The 16,509-nt window shown below is 44.1% G+C and overlaps 1 protein-coding gene across 6 annotated transcripts in view; it reads left to right on the plus strand.

Annotated features, from left to right (window-relative positions):
- LOC147460846 (insulin-induced protein) overlaps positions 1–15,543 on the plus strand; it is a 102,983-nt gene extending 87,440 nt beyond the window's left edge. The window contains exons 4-7 of one of the 6 annotated variants that reach the window (XR_015187536.1): positions 2,650–2,838; positions 4,086–4,137; positions 4,219–4,389; positions 14,725–15,543. Coding sequence is in view for 1 of the 6 variants with exons in the window: in XM_086508534.1 (XP_086364660.1) it covers positions 2,650–2,838; positions 4,086–4,137; positions 4,219–4,335 (358 nt within the window). In the remaining 5 variants the exon portion in view is untranslated. Of the gene's footprint in view, positions 1–2,649; positions 2,839–4,085; positions 4,138–4,218; positions 4,597–13,897; positions 14,428–14,660 lie in introns of those variants that run through there. The other 5 variants (XR_015187538.1, XR_015187539.1, XR_015187537.1 and 2 more) reach the window with 5 other exon arrangements.
- The last annotated feature ends 966 nt before the right edge of the window (positions 15,544–16,509 follow it).

Here is a 16,509-nt window from a genome sequence, read left to right on the forward strand (position 1 = left end):
TACCCCAACCGGTCTAGTTCCCACCACAAAATCCTGAAAGGAAGGAATGAGTCCTGGCGGAGCCATAATAATCCACTGTACTAGCGCCATGCCGATGTGGAAAGCATGTAAAATCACCAGTTGCAGGGAATCGCTGTAGGCCATTCAAAATGGCCAATCCATGTGCAGTCCCCATATCAATCAAGTATCTGTCATACTCAGTGTGCTCCTCATCCTGTGATAATCTAGGCAGCCCATTTCTGTAATATCAAGCTCCCGCATCAACTCCTCTGAGGTATCATAGAATATTGTCTGGTGGTGGGCAGTCCTAGCATTGAAATCCCCCAAGATAATAATGTCGCCGTCTCTGGAAAACTCCCATATATCATCATCTAAAATAGAGAAGGAGGATTGTCCTCTAGGTGATGCATATACTGACGTACTAGGAGGAAAATAGCAAATAGCGATGTGGAGATATCTGCCTCTCTCTGCCTTCAGTCTCACCCACATATACCTCGCATGCTCATCCCTCCGAGCTATATGTATCAAAGACTATAGCTCCTCCTTGAATAAGACTGCCACTCCTCCTGAACCTCGTCCTCTGCACTTTGATCGAGTCTCCTGTCTGCAAGTTGTCTCCCATCTGTATTCGCCCACATGGGGCATGGACTGCCCCGAGGCTTGATGCGTCTCAGAGTAGAAAATGATGTCTCTCCCTGTGAAACTATCCTCAAAGGCCCCTACATCAAGGCGCAAAGATCCATTACAATTCCATGTAGCCACTCTGAGTGTGGTCCCGAGGTCTCGCGCCGTCATGCGGGGAGCTTCTCCAGAATAACCACTCGTCCATCCCTGTAGAAGGCCACTTTCCCCTTCTCTCGAGCTGTCATTACCTCGGGCGTAACTTCTTTCATATGAGCAAGCTGTGTGAGTGTGAGGTCATCTCCTAGGAATATGCCCGTTTTCTTTAGTGTAGAACGTGTCTTCAAGAAGTCCTTTTTTGCCTCCATGGGTGGGAAGCGCATGATTAGAGCTCTTTCTAGAGAGAGAAGACTAACACCCGATGGGGTCCCAAACCCCCCTCCAAGGGTCCCCCCTCTCTATCGCTAGAGAGGTATTTGCTTCAGATTGCATAAATGCTGATACATTGGTCCTATATGCTGAGATGCTAATGGGATCTTGTGATAGATGCTTGGAGTTGCGAGGCTAAGGATTAGAAATTGAAAACGCTAGGGTTGATTTGGCTTGGAATTACGATCTAACGATGAGGCTAGGGCTGAAATCTAAAAATGTTGGGCTGGTTCTTCTACTAATACTCACGATGGGATGATGGCTGTATAATGTTGAAGATCCTTGTGCTGCGGGTACTTTTGATGATGGAGAGGTGACCCCTAGGGTCTCCTATATAGGTGCAAAAGTCTGGGTTGAGCAGTATTAGATTGAGTCCCACGACTTTATAAAATGATGCTAAAATGTTAGTTATTAATAATTTGATGAACTACTAATAAGAGGTGCTTCGTATGCAGGTTTTACCTAGGTTTGGTTCTAATGGTGTTGTATGGGAACACTCCCCAGTGCCTACACCTAGTAGACACTGGTTGTGCTCATGTGCAATCAGAGGGTATGCAACTACTTTGAGGTGCTTCAACATGCACATCCTGCGTCAGGCTCACAAGGGTGCCAGAACACTTCCTAGGCTGTCCTAAACTCTAGAAATAGGAGTTAGATTGTCCACATGCACATAGGGGTCGGCGATACTTGAACTTCCATGTAGTTTGCCAACAACTCCGGGGAATCTGTGAAGAAATCTTCGTCGGCCCACTCTGCTGCATGGGTTCTGCGATTCTTGAACTTCCAAGGACTGCAGTGCTTGCTTCTTTGAGCTGCACCGAAAGCGATGCAGAATAATCTGCATGGGTTGTATGCTTGCTGCCAATTTGTCTATGATCTCGAGTTAGAATCTTCTTTGGGGGATCTCCTTGAAAAAACTTCAACCACAATTTCATAGACACATCTTTTACTTTACAAATGACTGGAAAAGAACTATGCTTCTTAAAAGAATGTGGATGAAATGTAGATGAAAAATGTGACGGTGTACCAAACCTTTTAAAGAGTGCTTGCAAAAATTGTGATCTAAACTTTATATTTCTACCTAAAACTATCAACAAAACTTTACTGTTACCGTTTTTCTTGTTAGTCGCAAAGTAAGCGATAAGTTGATGCAACCAAGAAAAATCGGGAGTTATCAATTGTATAATGTTTTGGACAACTGTGGTTTCAAAATTTTGAATCTTTATCAATGCACACAAATTGTGTGTGTGTGTGTGTGTTTTATTTCTCATGGGGTAGGGGCAATTTTTGAATCTTTGCATGGCAGTTCCAAGGAACCCTCCAAAGGCATGAGCCATTTGAAGGCTCGAGATTGGATGATCATCAGGACAACCATAATCCATGACATTTTGGCATGCCCACGTTTTATATTATGCTTGTCTTGTTATTACCTCTTGGATTACTGGTTGGTGTGTGTGATACGCGTACAAGCTATTATTGCTCAATTGAAGTGTTCACACAAATGTTGGTATGCTTACTTTTCTGTTTGGCTGAATCTAGAGTGGTAATCAATTCTTAAATAATTTTGACTGGTGTGTTCCTTGCAAATGCTTTTTGCAGATTTCTCATACTGATCCTTGAACTTAGTGCTGAAATGTACAAAGCTGGAACTCCTTACAACATTGAGGCTTATGTTCTCTTTGCATTGGCAGAATTGAATTGGTATCTATTTGATGGTACTTGGTGGGGATTTGGACTCGCAGCTTTTGTTGGAGTATGCTGCCCTCTTGCAGAAATTCCCCTCATGAAGTAAGTGACAATTGCCTTCGGATTCAAGTACACACATATACCACATAAGCCAGCTTTATGTTTTAGAAACAGAAGTTCTTGTAAGAAAGAGCTTTGCCAATTTTTTTACTACATGTTAGTGCAAGTTTTTAAGAGCAAAGGAAACCTTTGCAGCTCTCTTCAGACTACTACCCTTTTACTTTCAGATAACAATATGCTCTTGCGCATCCAACATAAGGATTGCTGCACTGTATCATAATGAAACAGTGAGATCATTTTCAAGGTGGATAGATATGATAGATTATGTATGTGGACGCATATAAAGGATGGCCAATCAACATTTAGGTCGATAAATATTGAGACGTGCATGCCTATGTGTGCGCGAGCATACACACACGTGTGTGGTTTTGTACGTTTCTTGGGTCTATTCCAACTCCACAAAGCCTAGAGGAAGGATGCAGGTGGAAAGATGATTAACATCCAATGCTTCCATGTAGCAAGTTCACATTGCACCACAAGTCCCCAACAACATGCTGATAAAAGTGATGAGCTTGAGTTTTTTTTTTGGTTTTATCAATGAGGTCAAAGGACTGGCTGAAACTCTCTCTCTCAATCTTTTCCATGAGACATCATGACATCTTACCTTTAGGGTTGTTCACTTCCACCCTTCTGTGACTCCTCAAGGAGTCTAGGACAAAAACGGTCCGTCAAGAGAGCATTTCCAGGTAAACATGGACCTAGTCTTATGTGTATATAGCTCAAGACACATTCAAATTTTTGAAGGTTAAAGAAGGGTATGTCTCCACCATTACTGTGCGGCAAGCTTTTCTAATGATTTAAAGATTGGTACGTGAGTTTTGCAAATGGATCATACAGTATAGATAGATCGGTAAACAAATGCATTGCAATTGGATTGTTTAGTGGTCAGGTTGGTAAACAAGTTTATGGGATGCAACCTTGCCATGTTACACGTGCTCCGGTAAAAAATCTTTAAAATTGTTGTGTATAACAATCTGCAAGCTTAGCTGCGAGACGGACATGAGGGTAAGCAGCACATCCCTGGCAGAGTCCTACATTGTAGAAGCTGATAATTTGCATACATGCCATGTCAATCTTTCTGACAAAGGCGAGATGAGATTTGGTACGTCTTAATCCAATTGCAAGTCCGTTTAGAGTGCGAGTTGAATTTGCGTTACATCACTTGTTTTAAGATTTCAGAAGACACTTCCAAGATTCGAAATTAACCACTTGCTGATTTTAATCTGTAGATATTTTGACCTTTGGCATTACCCCAAAGCTAATGTTGCTATCTTTGATGAGGTTGGCTCTTTATACCTTCGATATACCTGTTTAATATTGATTTTAATAAGGGCCCTCGATTAATGTTGCATTTCTGTGCAGGGTCTGGTAACTTGGGTCCTTGCCTGCTACTTTTCTTATGTACCTTTCTTAGCCAATCTGGCACGGTGGCTTGATTTGCAGTTGAAGTCACAAAAATATGATGCTATCAGAGATTGAACTCACTTGTTGCAACTCATATCTCATTCTTTCCATATCACCAGCTTGTTTATTGTGAGTAGTCCTTGCGATCCTCAATCATGTAAAAGTATTTCTATGTTTTACCATAAGATTCGCTGTCCATACACCTGCCTTTTCCCAGCTCTATGGTAATCCCCTTACTTTCTAACATTTTTTTCTGATATTGCCTTGTGGTGGATTGTTCGCTTGGATGTGGTTCTCTAGCTATACAAGTGGGTGGCTAAATATTCTGTTGTTCCATTGGTTTGCCGATTTTTTCAATTACTTCTTTATTATTGGTACTTTGCCATGGTGATTAAATATATTTTTCAAAAAGAGGATTCTTTTTGGAGTTGAAAGCACACCCTAAGATGCCACAGACGTTCCCTGCGCTCGTACTAGCCATGGAGTGTGTGCATTAGCTGGGAGCATAAGGGGTCCATAGGTTCAGGAAGAGGCAACCCCTTGAAGACACAAAAGCAGCAAGCCCTCCAGATCTACCAAAGAGTACGGTGGCCCTCGCTCTGCCGTATCCAGAAAAACACCTTGCTGTGCTATCACAATTTTCCTGTCCCAATCGAGCTATATATTGGATGAAGGGAATCCAAAGAGCAGTGTAGGTGTTTTTCCAAAACCATTCAGCAAGGAAATCCCTCTTCCTCCTAGTTTGAAATACCCTTCCCCCACTTCAGGAGTGCAAATTGACATGGCAGCCATTCAATACATGCCTGCAATAGCGATAATTGCTCTATTGTAAGCTATCTTGTCACTTTATGCAAGATCCTTGCCATGAAACTTGAAGAAGCTCAAACTACTTCTATGGTTTACCAAACCCAATGAGGATGTCATTTGTATTGTATGTAGCTGCTCCATCTGCAAGACCGCCAACAATGGATGGTCGGTGTGCTGTCAATTACAGGGTAAAGCTTGTCTTAGGGTCATGTTGAATTTGGTCAGAGGATCAATACCTTAGTGCAGTAAACTCATACTTTTTGAAGTCTACTTACCTTCAAAAGGAAATACAGAAGACATAGCGACAGCTGCATTCGAAGGTATATTGCGTCAAAAGATTGATTCAAGAGGTTTTGTCTGTGAACCCAACCTGTTTTTTCTTCAGCCATAAGTAATATTGCATTCTATTGGCTTATAAAGTCTGACCAAGCAAGTAAGCTAGAGCACATTGATGTGAAGTATCGCTTCTTTTGTGACATCATTGGAGGTAGCCAACTTTATTTGATGTACAAAGGCAGACAAGTCTGGGACCATTGCTCCATATGATTGATGGTGTGATAGTGATATAGAATGCCATATAAACAAGACAGCTGACTTCATTATTTGTTGCAACAAAAGGAATGGATTTCTTAGGTCGCCAGCCCACATTATGTTGTATGCTTGTAATATTATTTCGATCCCTTAGTCTCGCAGATGCAACTATAGCTTTGTCTTAAATCAAGCCATGACTACCACATAGAGGGGACTTACCAAAGCTACCTTGAGAAGACTAAGGTCATATCTCACAGTAGATCGGATGACCTCCAATGACAGACCCATGCTTATTTTAGGAGAGACCGATAGAGGTGGTAGACCCATATGTTTACTCAGGGATTATATTTTTTACTTTACTAGACCGCTTTACTATGGCACAGGCAGCCAAGAACAACCAGGCCAAGATGGTATGCAGCTATGGAGTGCGCGTCATCCTGATACCAAGAGGTGGGCATTTCACACTTTGGTCACGCACTCTTTGACGTTTGTTGCAGCAATAGGGACACCTGGGTTCACTACTTCCACATGGTCTCAAATAGAGGCGGTTTGTTCTCATGCTTTAATGGTTGATGCACAACAATCCCTTCGTCCAACATGACATTTATGATTCTTTCAGAGGAGTTTGCTGTAACTCCTTTATCAGTATAGGCTCTATTCCAAATGATCCCTTCTTTTAAAGGATCAGAAACATGCCTTCTATCACCCAAGCGTGATAGATTGGTTATCCCAGTTCCCTCTTGAATAGTAGGTTGAGTGATACCACCAGACTTCATTGGCTTGGCCTTCCTACTCATAGTGATGGCCACTATCTTGCCAACTCAAGTGTAGAGGGTGCTTCAAATTTACTTTTCTAGTTGGCCCTCTACATTATGACTGGTTGCTGTAGGTCCACCTCACACTTTGACCTCTTACAAAAGGTTTCCTTTTTGCCTCTTCTCCATTTTGCATTTCCTTATGATGGGTTGTGCTTAAAGAGAGCTAGGTTGCAAGGAGGTCTTGGAAGCAGGTCCCTTCTTACAAGAAAGAGAGCAGCTTGCCGCTCTCTCTTGTAGGAGATCGGCACCTACATTTGCATATGGCCAGGATACAGTAGAGTACACAGATGCATACACATACCTTGGTGTGGTATTTACAGGACCGAAGTTTACTCTTCAGAAAGCAGCGGATGCTAGATTGTCCAGAGCCTCTGCGGCCTTGGGAGGGTTGGAGAGGATGTGTTCACAAGTGCAGTTTCAGGAACCATGAACAAAACTTTGGCTCTTTGATACTGTGGTGGCTTCGGCTATGCTTTATGGGGTCCATATTTGGGGACCATCTGTGGATCAGGATAATTGGAAGTCAATGGAGAGACCTTTGGTATCCATGATTTCCCGAATGATTAGAGCCAAGGCCTCCGTACCACACGCAATTACCCGAGTGGAACTAGCTGACCCTCCGATAGAAATTGAAGCTCTTACCAGATCAGTGTCCTTTATACATGGTTTATGGGATACAAATAATTGACGATATACTAGATTGGCCCTCGAATCCTCTCGACAGTTAGCAATGAAAGGAGATACATCATGCTGGTATGCGCAATTGTCCTCATGGTTTCAGAGACACGGGTTCAATATGGAAAGATTACCCCCCCTCCAATAATCTCTTGAGGCTCCATCACTGGCAATCACACGAACGGAGAGTAATAAAATCATCCGCCAGGATCTTATACAGTTGGATACTAAGAGGACATGGGTAGACCCTACACAAGAATTGGGCACGAAGATGGCCGACTACAAAGAAAACTTCCTACAGCTATCTGAAGGTGGTTTTGCGATTCGCCCGAGCTACATGGATACCCACCTGTCTCATGGTTTGAGATGTGCTGTTGGTCAGATTCGTACATCCTCACACCAGCTGGAAATTGAATTTGGCAGATTTAGGGGAATCCCACCTGAGAGCAGAATTTGCAAGTTATGCGGAATGGAGCCGGAGACAAAATTACTCTACATATGCCACTGCACTGTATACTATGAGATACGTGGGCGTTTCCATTGCCTATTTAAAGAAGGCTTTGGACCTCTAGATAGAGTCATGCAATACCAAGATCAAAGGTGCTTAGGCCTGTAACTACTGGAACTACATCGGCACAGGGATAATCTAATGAGAAGACAAAGAGCACTACAGCCTCAGAGGCAGATCACAGATTTCTTCGGATCGAGAGAAGCAGGAATGGAAGGAGAAGCAAGAGGCCAGCAGCGAGCACAAAGGAGTACCCACATTCATACCAAAGGCACCCTCATTGACAGGGCGATTGAGCTTAGGAAATCGAGACGACCACAACCGAGATGCAGAAGCACACTTCACCGGAGGAGACTACAACAAAGGATTAGAAGCATTCTAGCCAGACACCCAGAATGCTCCTAAGAAGTTTATCTAATACATTGTATTTAGTTTTTCGCATTTATTTTCACTTTCACACTTTTCAGACATTGTAACAGACTCACCACTTTTGTATCAGTTTGGTCTCATAGGTCACTCTGGCCTTTTGAAGACGTTAATATAACATTTCATTTCATTTCATTTCTCTCTCTCTCTCTCTCTCTCTCTCTCTCTCTCTCTCTCTCTCTCTCTCTCTCTCTCTCTCTCTCTCTCTCTCTCTCTCTCTCTCTCTCTCTCTCTCTCTCTCTCTCTCTCTCTCTCTCTCTCTCTCTCTCTCTCTCTCTCGCTCAGAGATGCTTGGGCTTGTTTTTGCTCGAGCTATGCAGACACAGAGAGAGTCTGATGAGAGGAAGGCTAGCCAGTCTCAGAGATAGATCACGGATTTCTTTAGAGCTGCCACTGGACACCCAGAGGAGTTACTACCACAACAGAGCTCATCGCCTCACACCAGAGGCACACTGATCGACCGAGCGACTAAGCTGGGGAGATCAAGACGCCCACGACTACGGAGGACTACACGGCATCGACGGAGGCTGCATCAGAGGATTCGGATCACTTTGGCTCGACATGCACGACGCCTGATCAGATTACTAACCATGGAGGAGATTGATGAGATCCGCCAGTGACCGATGCTGGATCTCTTGTGATCTAGCTATCCTAGCTAGCTGCTTAGTTCACACCTAGCAGTTTAGGACTCCATAGTATTTTATTTTGACATTTGTGATTTTATTTTTGTCATCTTGTTACTCTGACCTATATCAGATCCACCACATTGTAACTTTCTTGTCTCATAGGTCACTTTGGCCTTTTGAAGACGTTAATATAACATTTCATTTCTCTCTCTCTCTCTCTCTCTCTCTCTCTCTCTCTCTCTCTCTCTCTCTCTCTCTCTCTCTCTCTCTCTCTCTCTCTCTCTCTCTCTCTCTCTCTCATGATTGGACACACATTGGCACGGTTGTATGCATCTATTCTTGAGCAGCAGCTGAGTAGATGGGCAGAGAGGGAGGGGATACGCGCAGCCGGGCAGGCAGGTTTCAGGAGGGGTTTTTCTACTCTTGACTATCGCACTATCATGATTGGACACACATTGGCACGGTTGTACGCATCTATTCTTCAACAACAGCTGCGTAGATGGGCAGAGAGGGAGGGGATACGCGCAACCGGGCAAACAGGTTTCAGGAGGGGTTTTTCTACTCTTGACCATATCTTGACACTCAGAGCCATCATTGAGGAGGGAAAATCGCGTGGGAGACGGATCTATTGTAGCTTTGTGGATTTTTGCAAAGCATTTGACAGAGTGCCCAGAGCTAGATTGATGCGCAGATTACAGCAGATGGGAGTACCCACAGAGCTCATTTGGGGGGGCATGGCATTATACAGGTCAGTAGTGGGGCATGTACAGGGTCTATCCACACCGGTTTACTCCACTATTGGGGTAAAGTAGGGCTACCCGCTCTCTCCTACTCTATTTGGTATGTATGTAGACGAGGGTTCTAACTACATTGAGAGAGATCGTGATAGAGGTGCACAGCTGGCAGGGACTTGATTCCACTATTGTTATATGCTGATGATATTGTGTTGATCTCCGACACCCCGGAGGGGATGCAACGTCACTTGGATGCTTTGCATAGGTTTGCCCAGGAAAGTGGTTTGTCCGTCAACCTTGGTAAAACCAAGGTCATGGTATTTAATACCACCCCACAGTGGATCAAGAGGTCAGCGCCCGCCTTCACATACGGCCAGGAGAAGGTGGAGTATACAGATGCTTACACTTACCTTGGAGTGGTTTTTAGTGGGCCAGCATTTTCATTGAGGAGGGCAGCAGAGACTAGATTGACCAGAGCCCATGCAGCATTGGGTAGATTGGAAAGGATGTGTTCACAAGTTCAGTTTCAGGAGCCTCGGACGAAGCTCTGGCTCTTTGACACATTGGTGGCTTCTGCATTGCTTTATGGAGCTGAGATTTGGGGACCTTCACTGGATCATCATGGGAGGACAGGCCGCACTGATGGATGGGGGGACATGGAGAAGCCTCTGGTCTCTATGATCTCGCGGCTCATTAGAGCTAAGGCTTTAGTACCACGTGCTATTGTACGAGCAGAGCTAGCTGCCCCCCACTGGTGGTTGAGGCGCTCACGAGATCTGTCTCCTTCATACACCGCATGTGCAGATATGCACGCCTTGCACTTGAGTCCTCTCGACAGTTAGCCATGCAGGGAGATACAGCATGCTGGTATGGAGAGATGACATCATGGTTTCAGGCACATGGGTTCAGCATAGACAGATTGCCTCCCTTCCAGTACTCTCACTGGATGCCCCCTCTCTGACTCTTACATAGTCCGAGATCACCAGGCTCATTCGCCAGGACTTGACTCAGCTAGACACCAAGAGGACATGGATACAGCCAGCACAGCAGCTGGGCACGAAGATGGCTTTCTACAGAGAGCATCTCCTCCAGCTTACGGAGGATGGTTTTGTGACGAGGCCCAGATACATGGACACCCGCTTGTCTCATGGGATACAATGTGCTATTGGCCAGATACGCACATCGTCACACCAGCTGCGGATCGAGACTGGGAGATACAGCGGAGTACCAGCAGAGGCCAGGACATGCCCCCTGTGTGACATCGAGCCTGAGACAGAGTTGCACTACACATGCCACTGCCCCGTCTACTATAAAATACGAGGCCGCTTCCATTGCTTGTTCAGAGAGGGCTTTGGACCATTCTCTAGAGTCATGCGGTACAAGGATCAGAGATGCCTCGGTTTGTTTTTGCTCGAGCTGCGCAAACACAGAGAGAGCCTAATGAGAGGAGAGGCTAGCTAGTCTCAGAGACGATCACAAACTTCTTTAGAGCTGCCACTGGACACCTAGAGGAGTTACTACCACAGCAGAGATCGTCACTTTACACTAGAGGCATACTGATCGACCGAGCGACTGAGTTGGGGAGATCCGGACGCCCACGACTGCGGAGGACTATACAGCATCGACGGAGGCTGCATCAGAGGATTCGGGTCACTTTGGCTCGACATGCACGACGCCCGGTCAGACTACTGACCATGGAGGAGATTGATGAGATCCGCCAACGACCGATGCTGGATCTTCTGTGATCTAGCTATCCCAGCTAGCTGTTTAGCTGCTTAGTCCACACCTAGCAGTTTAAGATTCCATAGTTTTTTATTTTGTCATTTTGTCATTTTGTCATCTTGTTATTCTGACTTTATATCAGATCCACCACATTGTAACTTTCTGGTCTCATAGGTCACTTTGGCCTTTTGAAGACGTTAATATAACATTTCATTTCATTTCATTTCTCTCTCTCTCCCTCAATTTCACCAACCGTACACTCGTACACGTGCATTCCATGCAAACACACACACACACACACACACACACACAAACACATCTCCTCCCCCACCTCTCTCTCTCTCTCTCTCTCTCTCTCTCTCTCTCTCTCTCTCTCTCTCTCTCTCTCTCTCTCTCTCTCTCTCTCTCTCTCTCTCTCTCTCTGTTGAGTACACAAATGCATACACTTATCTTGGGGTAGTCTTCACTGGGCCAAAGTTTTCTTTGAAGAGAGCAGTAGAGACTAGATTGACCAGAGCGTATGCGACCTTGGGAGGATTGGAGAGGATGTGTTTGCAGGTGCAGTTCCAGGAACCCCGAACAAAGCTGTGGCACTTTGATACCTTGGTAGCTTCAGCCATGCTCTATGGGGTTCATGTTCGGGAACCCTCTATGGGTCAGGATGGTTGGAGAGGTATGGAGAGGCCCACAGTATCAACGATTTCTCAGCTAATTAGAGCCAAGGTGTCCGTGCCACACGAGATAATTAGAGCTATCAGGACTAGAGATGTCTTGGACTGTATCTACTTGAGTTACATGGACACAGAGAAAGTTTACTAAGGAGATGTGGAGAGAGACAATCCTAGAGACAGATTATTGATTTCTTCACACCAGACATTGGACGGATAGAGGAGTAGCCACCATTACAAAGTTAAGCTCATACTCACACCCACGGTACTCTTGTTGACCGAGCATTGGAGCTAGGGAGATCGAGATTCCTGCGATTGAGGAGAGGCTTCACAACATTGATGGAGACTACATCAGAGGATTCGAGCCATACTATCTCGACATCTAGAGTACATATGAGGATGGATTCATCACACATTGTATCTTTCTCTTGTATTGGGCACCATCAGTGATCACACATACCCCACACAGTTCCAGCTAGTAGCACTTCTAGATTCATTTAAGTATCTCTTTTTTGTACTCAGACATGGTATTAGATTCACCAGTTTGTAACGGATTGATCTCATAGGTCATTTTGGCCTTTTGAAGAGGTTTATATTGTGTGTGTGTGTGTGTGTGTGTGTGTGTGTGTGTGTGTGTGTGTGTGTGTGTGTGTGTGTGTGTGTGTGTGTGTGTGTGTGTGTGTGTGTGTGTGTGTGTGTGTGTGTGTGTATACATATATATATATCACGAACACACAGATATTCTTCTGGCTCGGCTAGAGGAGTTGTACAAGCTATTATTGAGCCAGGACGGAAGAAGTTGACTTACCTTGCTCGGCTAGAGGAGAAGTTGTACAAGCTATTCTTGAGCCAGGACTTAGCCGAGGCACAAAGATTTTTTCATAAGCATATACCCCCCCCCCCCACGACTATCACATCCAGTGAGATTTGGGGCGCATATATAGCATCTCTTTACACGGTTCCAGGGTAGCAGTCTCTACCCGACCTTGAAGCCTCTCATACAGACATATACTTTCTTTACCGCTTAGATGGTAAAGAAAGCCATCAACAAGATGAGGACCAGGAGAGCTTATGATAATGATGGATTGATGGTGGAGCACTTCATACATGTTAGAGATATGCTTGCAGGGCTTCTTGCAACAATGTTCAATTGAGCCATGTATAAGAGTTTTCCGGATATTTGGAGCATGTATACTATTGTGCTTGTCTTCAAGGTAGGAGATCCCATGATTCCGGGGAATTATTGTACTAGCATGATTGGGCACACACTAGCTAGGTTGTATGCATCCATTCTTGAGCAGCAGCTAAGTAGATGGGCAGAGAGAGCAAGCATTTAAGCATCAAGGCAGATAGGTTTCAAGAGGGGTTGTGCGCGTATGTCGCACGTGTCAATGCAAGGAACTTGCCAATACACCGTGTGCGAGCCACAAATGGCTCCAAGCACACAACAAGCCTAAACTAGTAAGCTCAAAGATGGCGTTGGTGTGTCACTCACCGCTCTACGCTTCCTGTCGTGGAGGATTCCTCGCCGCGAAGAAGAGGGAGACGCCACTACGCCGCTCTCAACCGCCTCGCCGCCATCGTGCCGCGGCAATGCTCAATCGCGCGCACTCTCTCTCTCTCTCTCTCTCTCTCTCTCTCTCTCTCTCTCTCTCTCTCTCTCTCTCTCTCTCTCTCTCTCTCTCTCGCATACACACACACAAGGAGATGAAGAAGAAGAAGATGGAGATGGAGCAAGAGCACTCTTCAATTGCACAAATGAGAGAATGAGTGAATTTTAGGTTTAGTTGACTTTTATATGAGCTCACCCCATTCACACTTGGGCGCCCATGCTTAGCCAACTAATCCCTTGAATGTTCCAGTTAGAGTGCACCTCTCATCGGCGATCACTCTTACCCTTTTCTTATTGGACCGACCAGCCTGGTACCTGACTCTACCAAGTAAATAATACAACGTCCGTTGTAGGTGATAGGGTGTCCGTGAGCCATGAGGATTAACAGAGGTTTTTCTACTCTTGATCATATATTGATACTTTGAGCTGTTATTGAGGAAAGTAGATCCAAGGTAGGAGGATTTACTGTGCCTTTGTGGATTTTCTCAAAGCATTTGATACATTTCCCAGAGCGCGACTGATGCAAAGATTACAGAAGATCGAAGGCGACAAAGAAGCACAACTAGCAGGGGCATGGATCTCATTATTACTGTATGCAGATTATATTGTGTTGATCTCAAATTCGCCAGAGAGATGCAACGACACTTGGATGCATTGCACACATTTTCAAGTGATAGCGGCTTGTCGGTGAACCTTGGCAAGACCAAAGTTATGGCGTTCATTTTAGGGGTAGCCCCTCATTATTTCATGCTCATACCGTACATTGGGGTATGGGGGGCTCTACATACAACTACCTGGTCACCTTAAATACAATGGTTTTATTGAACAAATTGAACTAGTACACAGGTAATACACTTACTAGACATTTACCACTATCTAGAACTCTCTTCTTCCCCTCCATATCTTGCCCCCAAACCTCATCCTCTTCCTACCCTATTGTGTTCTTGAGGTTGATTGTTTGATGTGGTTTTTTGAGAGGAATGGGGTGTTATGATTCCAATCGAACTACCGAGAGACATGTGGGTGTTGTCGAGTGTGTTTCCCTTTTCCCCCCTTCCAATGTAGCTATAAAACACACATACATGATGGTAATGAGTGAGTTTTTCTAAATATTAGTGCATTGCCGTCTTCGTGTTTATAAAAAGGTGTTGATGAGGATGAGTATATTTGCTTTAATGTCATTTACAGTGATATATAAGTATTGGCCATGTCTCCAAGAAGATTACAATTGCCACAGTTTTTCTTTTTCCATATTTGTTTTCTTTAAATGTAGGTATGTATCAAGGGGGACATGAGTATGCCTAGATCTACGTCCAATGTGGCATCTTGTCATGCAGTTCAGGAATTCTTGGGCTTTGTAGTAGCAAAAGGTGGAACAACATACTTCTTTCAGCAATATGTCACTACTAATGGGCGCTAACAACAATCAATAACCGATGAATGAGGAACTTGTGAAGCGGGCTAGTTGGCTACCATAAAGGGGGGTGGGGCTAAGTGTTTGCTCGAGTTTTGTCTTTTTTATGTGGCATGGTCTATGGAAAAAGTAGTGCAAAGATTCATTATACTTGCCCCTTCTTGCGTGGACTCTCTCTGTTGATTTTAAAAATGGAGTGTATCTCACACATCATTCAACGAGTCTCAGGCTTCATTCTTGCAGCAGCTTGATATCCTCGCTGCAGAGGCCAACATGAGTGAGGTGCATGTAGGTGAGAGCAACAAGACGAGAGCGCACAAAAGAAGAAGCAAAGGGGACACTGCCCCTTTGTCATGTATCCTTCTAGGTTTTTGCTTCCATTTAAGTTTCGTGTTGCTTTCCTACAGCTTTTGTAGAGCTAACTTCTCTCAAAATACCACGCTTTTCCTTCTCAAGAGAAGATAGAACATGATGACGCTCTTTTATCTAGTACATTTAAATGTGGACCTTATCTTTTAATCTTCGCGTTTTTTATGCCCCACCTTAGAGAAGCAAGAAAAAAAGAGAAACTTTTAAGATCGTCTCCTTTCTCTTGTTGTCAAGTGACAAGAGACAAAATTTGTTATTTCATGTATCCAAAGCACAAGTATGCAAGTTGTCTCATTACAGGGGCACTAGCTTGTTAGCATTGTTTACGATATGTTTGTGAGTTGTATGTATTACATGGTGTCTTTGAAATGTTTCTAAGTGCGCTTGTTTGTCTAGTCTTAAACTTTTGTGATGGTTGAAATTCTGGAGCTACACCTAAGCCCGGGTTGGTCATGCTTAATCTCGTAAGTACTTAGTTTTGATAAATGCTTACATTGACAGTGTTAGTAACTTAGATTAGAGTGTATAGTCCATGTAGTGGATTATTTGAGATGTTCTATAGCTCTTTCACATCCAGTCAAAACGCTCAAAGCAAGTAGGCTTGCTCTCCATTGAACATGTGTGCATGTTTTATGAGACACATTTTAAAGCAGGCTGAGGTAGTCATGGAGGAGTTGTTGCCAATGATCAAGTGAGTTGGAGTTCTTTTGCAGATTTATGCATCATTTAGCTTCTTTTCTAAAGATCATGCTTTCAATTGCTGAGAAGAGCTCTCATTTCACAAAAGCTGTGCTATGGACATTAAATACCAGCTAAACTAAACTGTTTATGGTTGGAGTAGACCAGAGAAAGATTTCAACATGTAGCAAGCTGAGAGTTCGAGATGCTTGGCCTCACAGGTTGAGTTGGGCAAGAGAGGGACTGGAGAAGAATGGCAAAGATATGAAGAGAGGGACGACACTAGCAACTTGCATTGCGGACAAGAGAAGGAGTGTACGAGCAATGTATATCTGTTTAGGTGTGTGCACAAATGTGTGGGGGTGTGAGAGTGTAGCAACATAAGAAATAGGAGGAAAAGAGTAATGTGCATGCACACACACTTGTTTTAAAAGACCCTTATGGTGTAGGATAGTAGGTTATTAACAATTGTCGTGAGTACTTTTACTAAGTACTCTTGAAACTTTGAGTGGTCACGTGTACAATTCTAGGTTTCGGATACTAATGAGCTTAGCAAATGTTTGCTTAGGTGAAACGTCAAAAGGTGTGCATCTTTCTTTTGTGTTGTGCATGTAGCTCCTCGCTAGTGGCTATTGTTACTTTTACATTGTCCATGAATTTG

The sequence above is a fragment of the Adiantum capillus-veneris genome, chromosome 3, assembly GCF_014529385.1.
Source record: "Adiantum capillus-veneris isolate H3 chromosome 3, ASM1452938v2, whole genome shotgun sequence".
NCBI lineage: Eukaryota > Viridiplantae > Streptophyta > Polypodiopsida > Polypodiales > Pteridaceae > Adiantum > Adiantum capillus-veneris.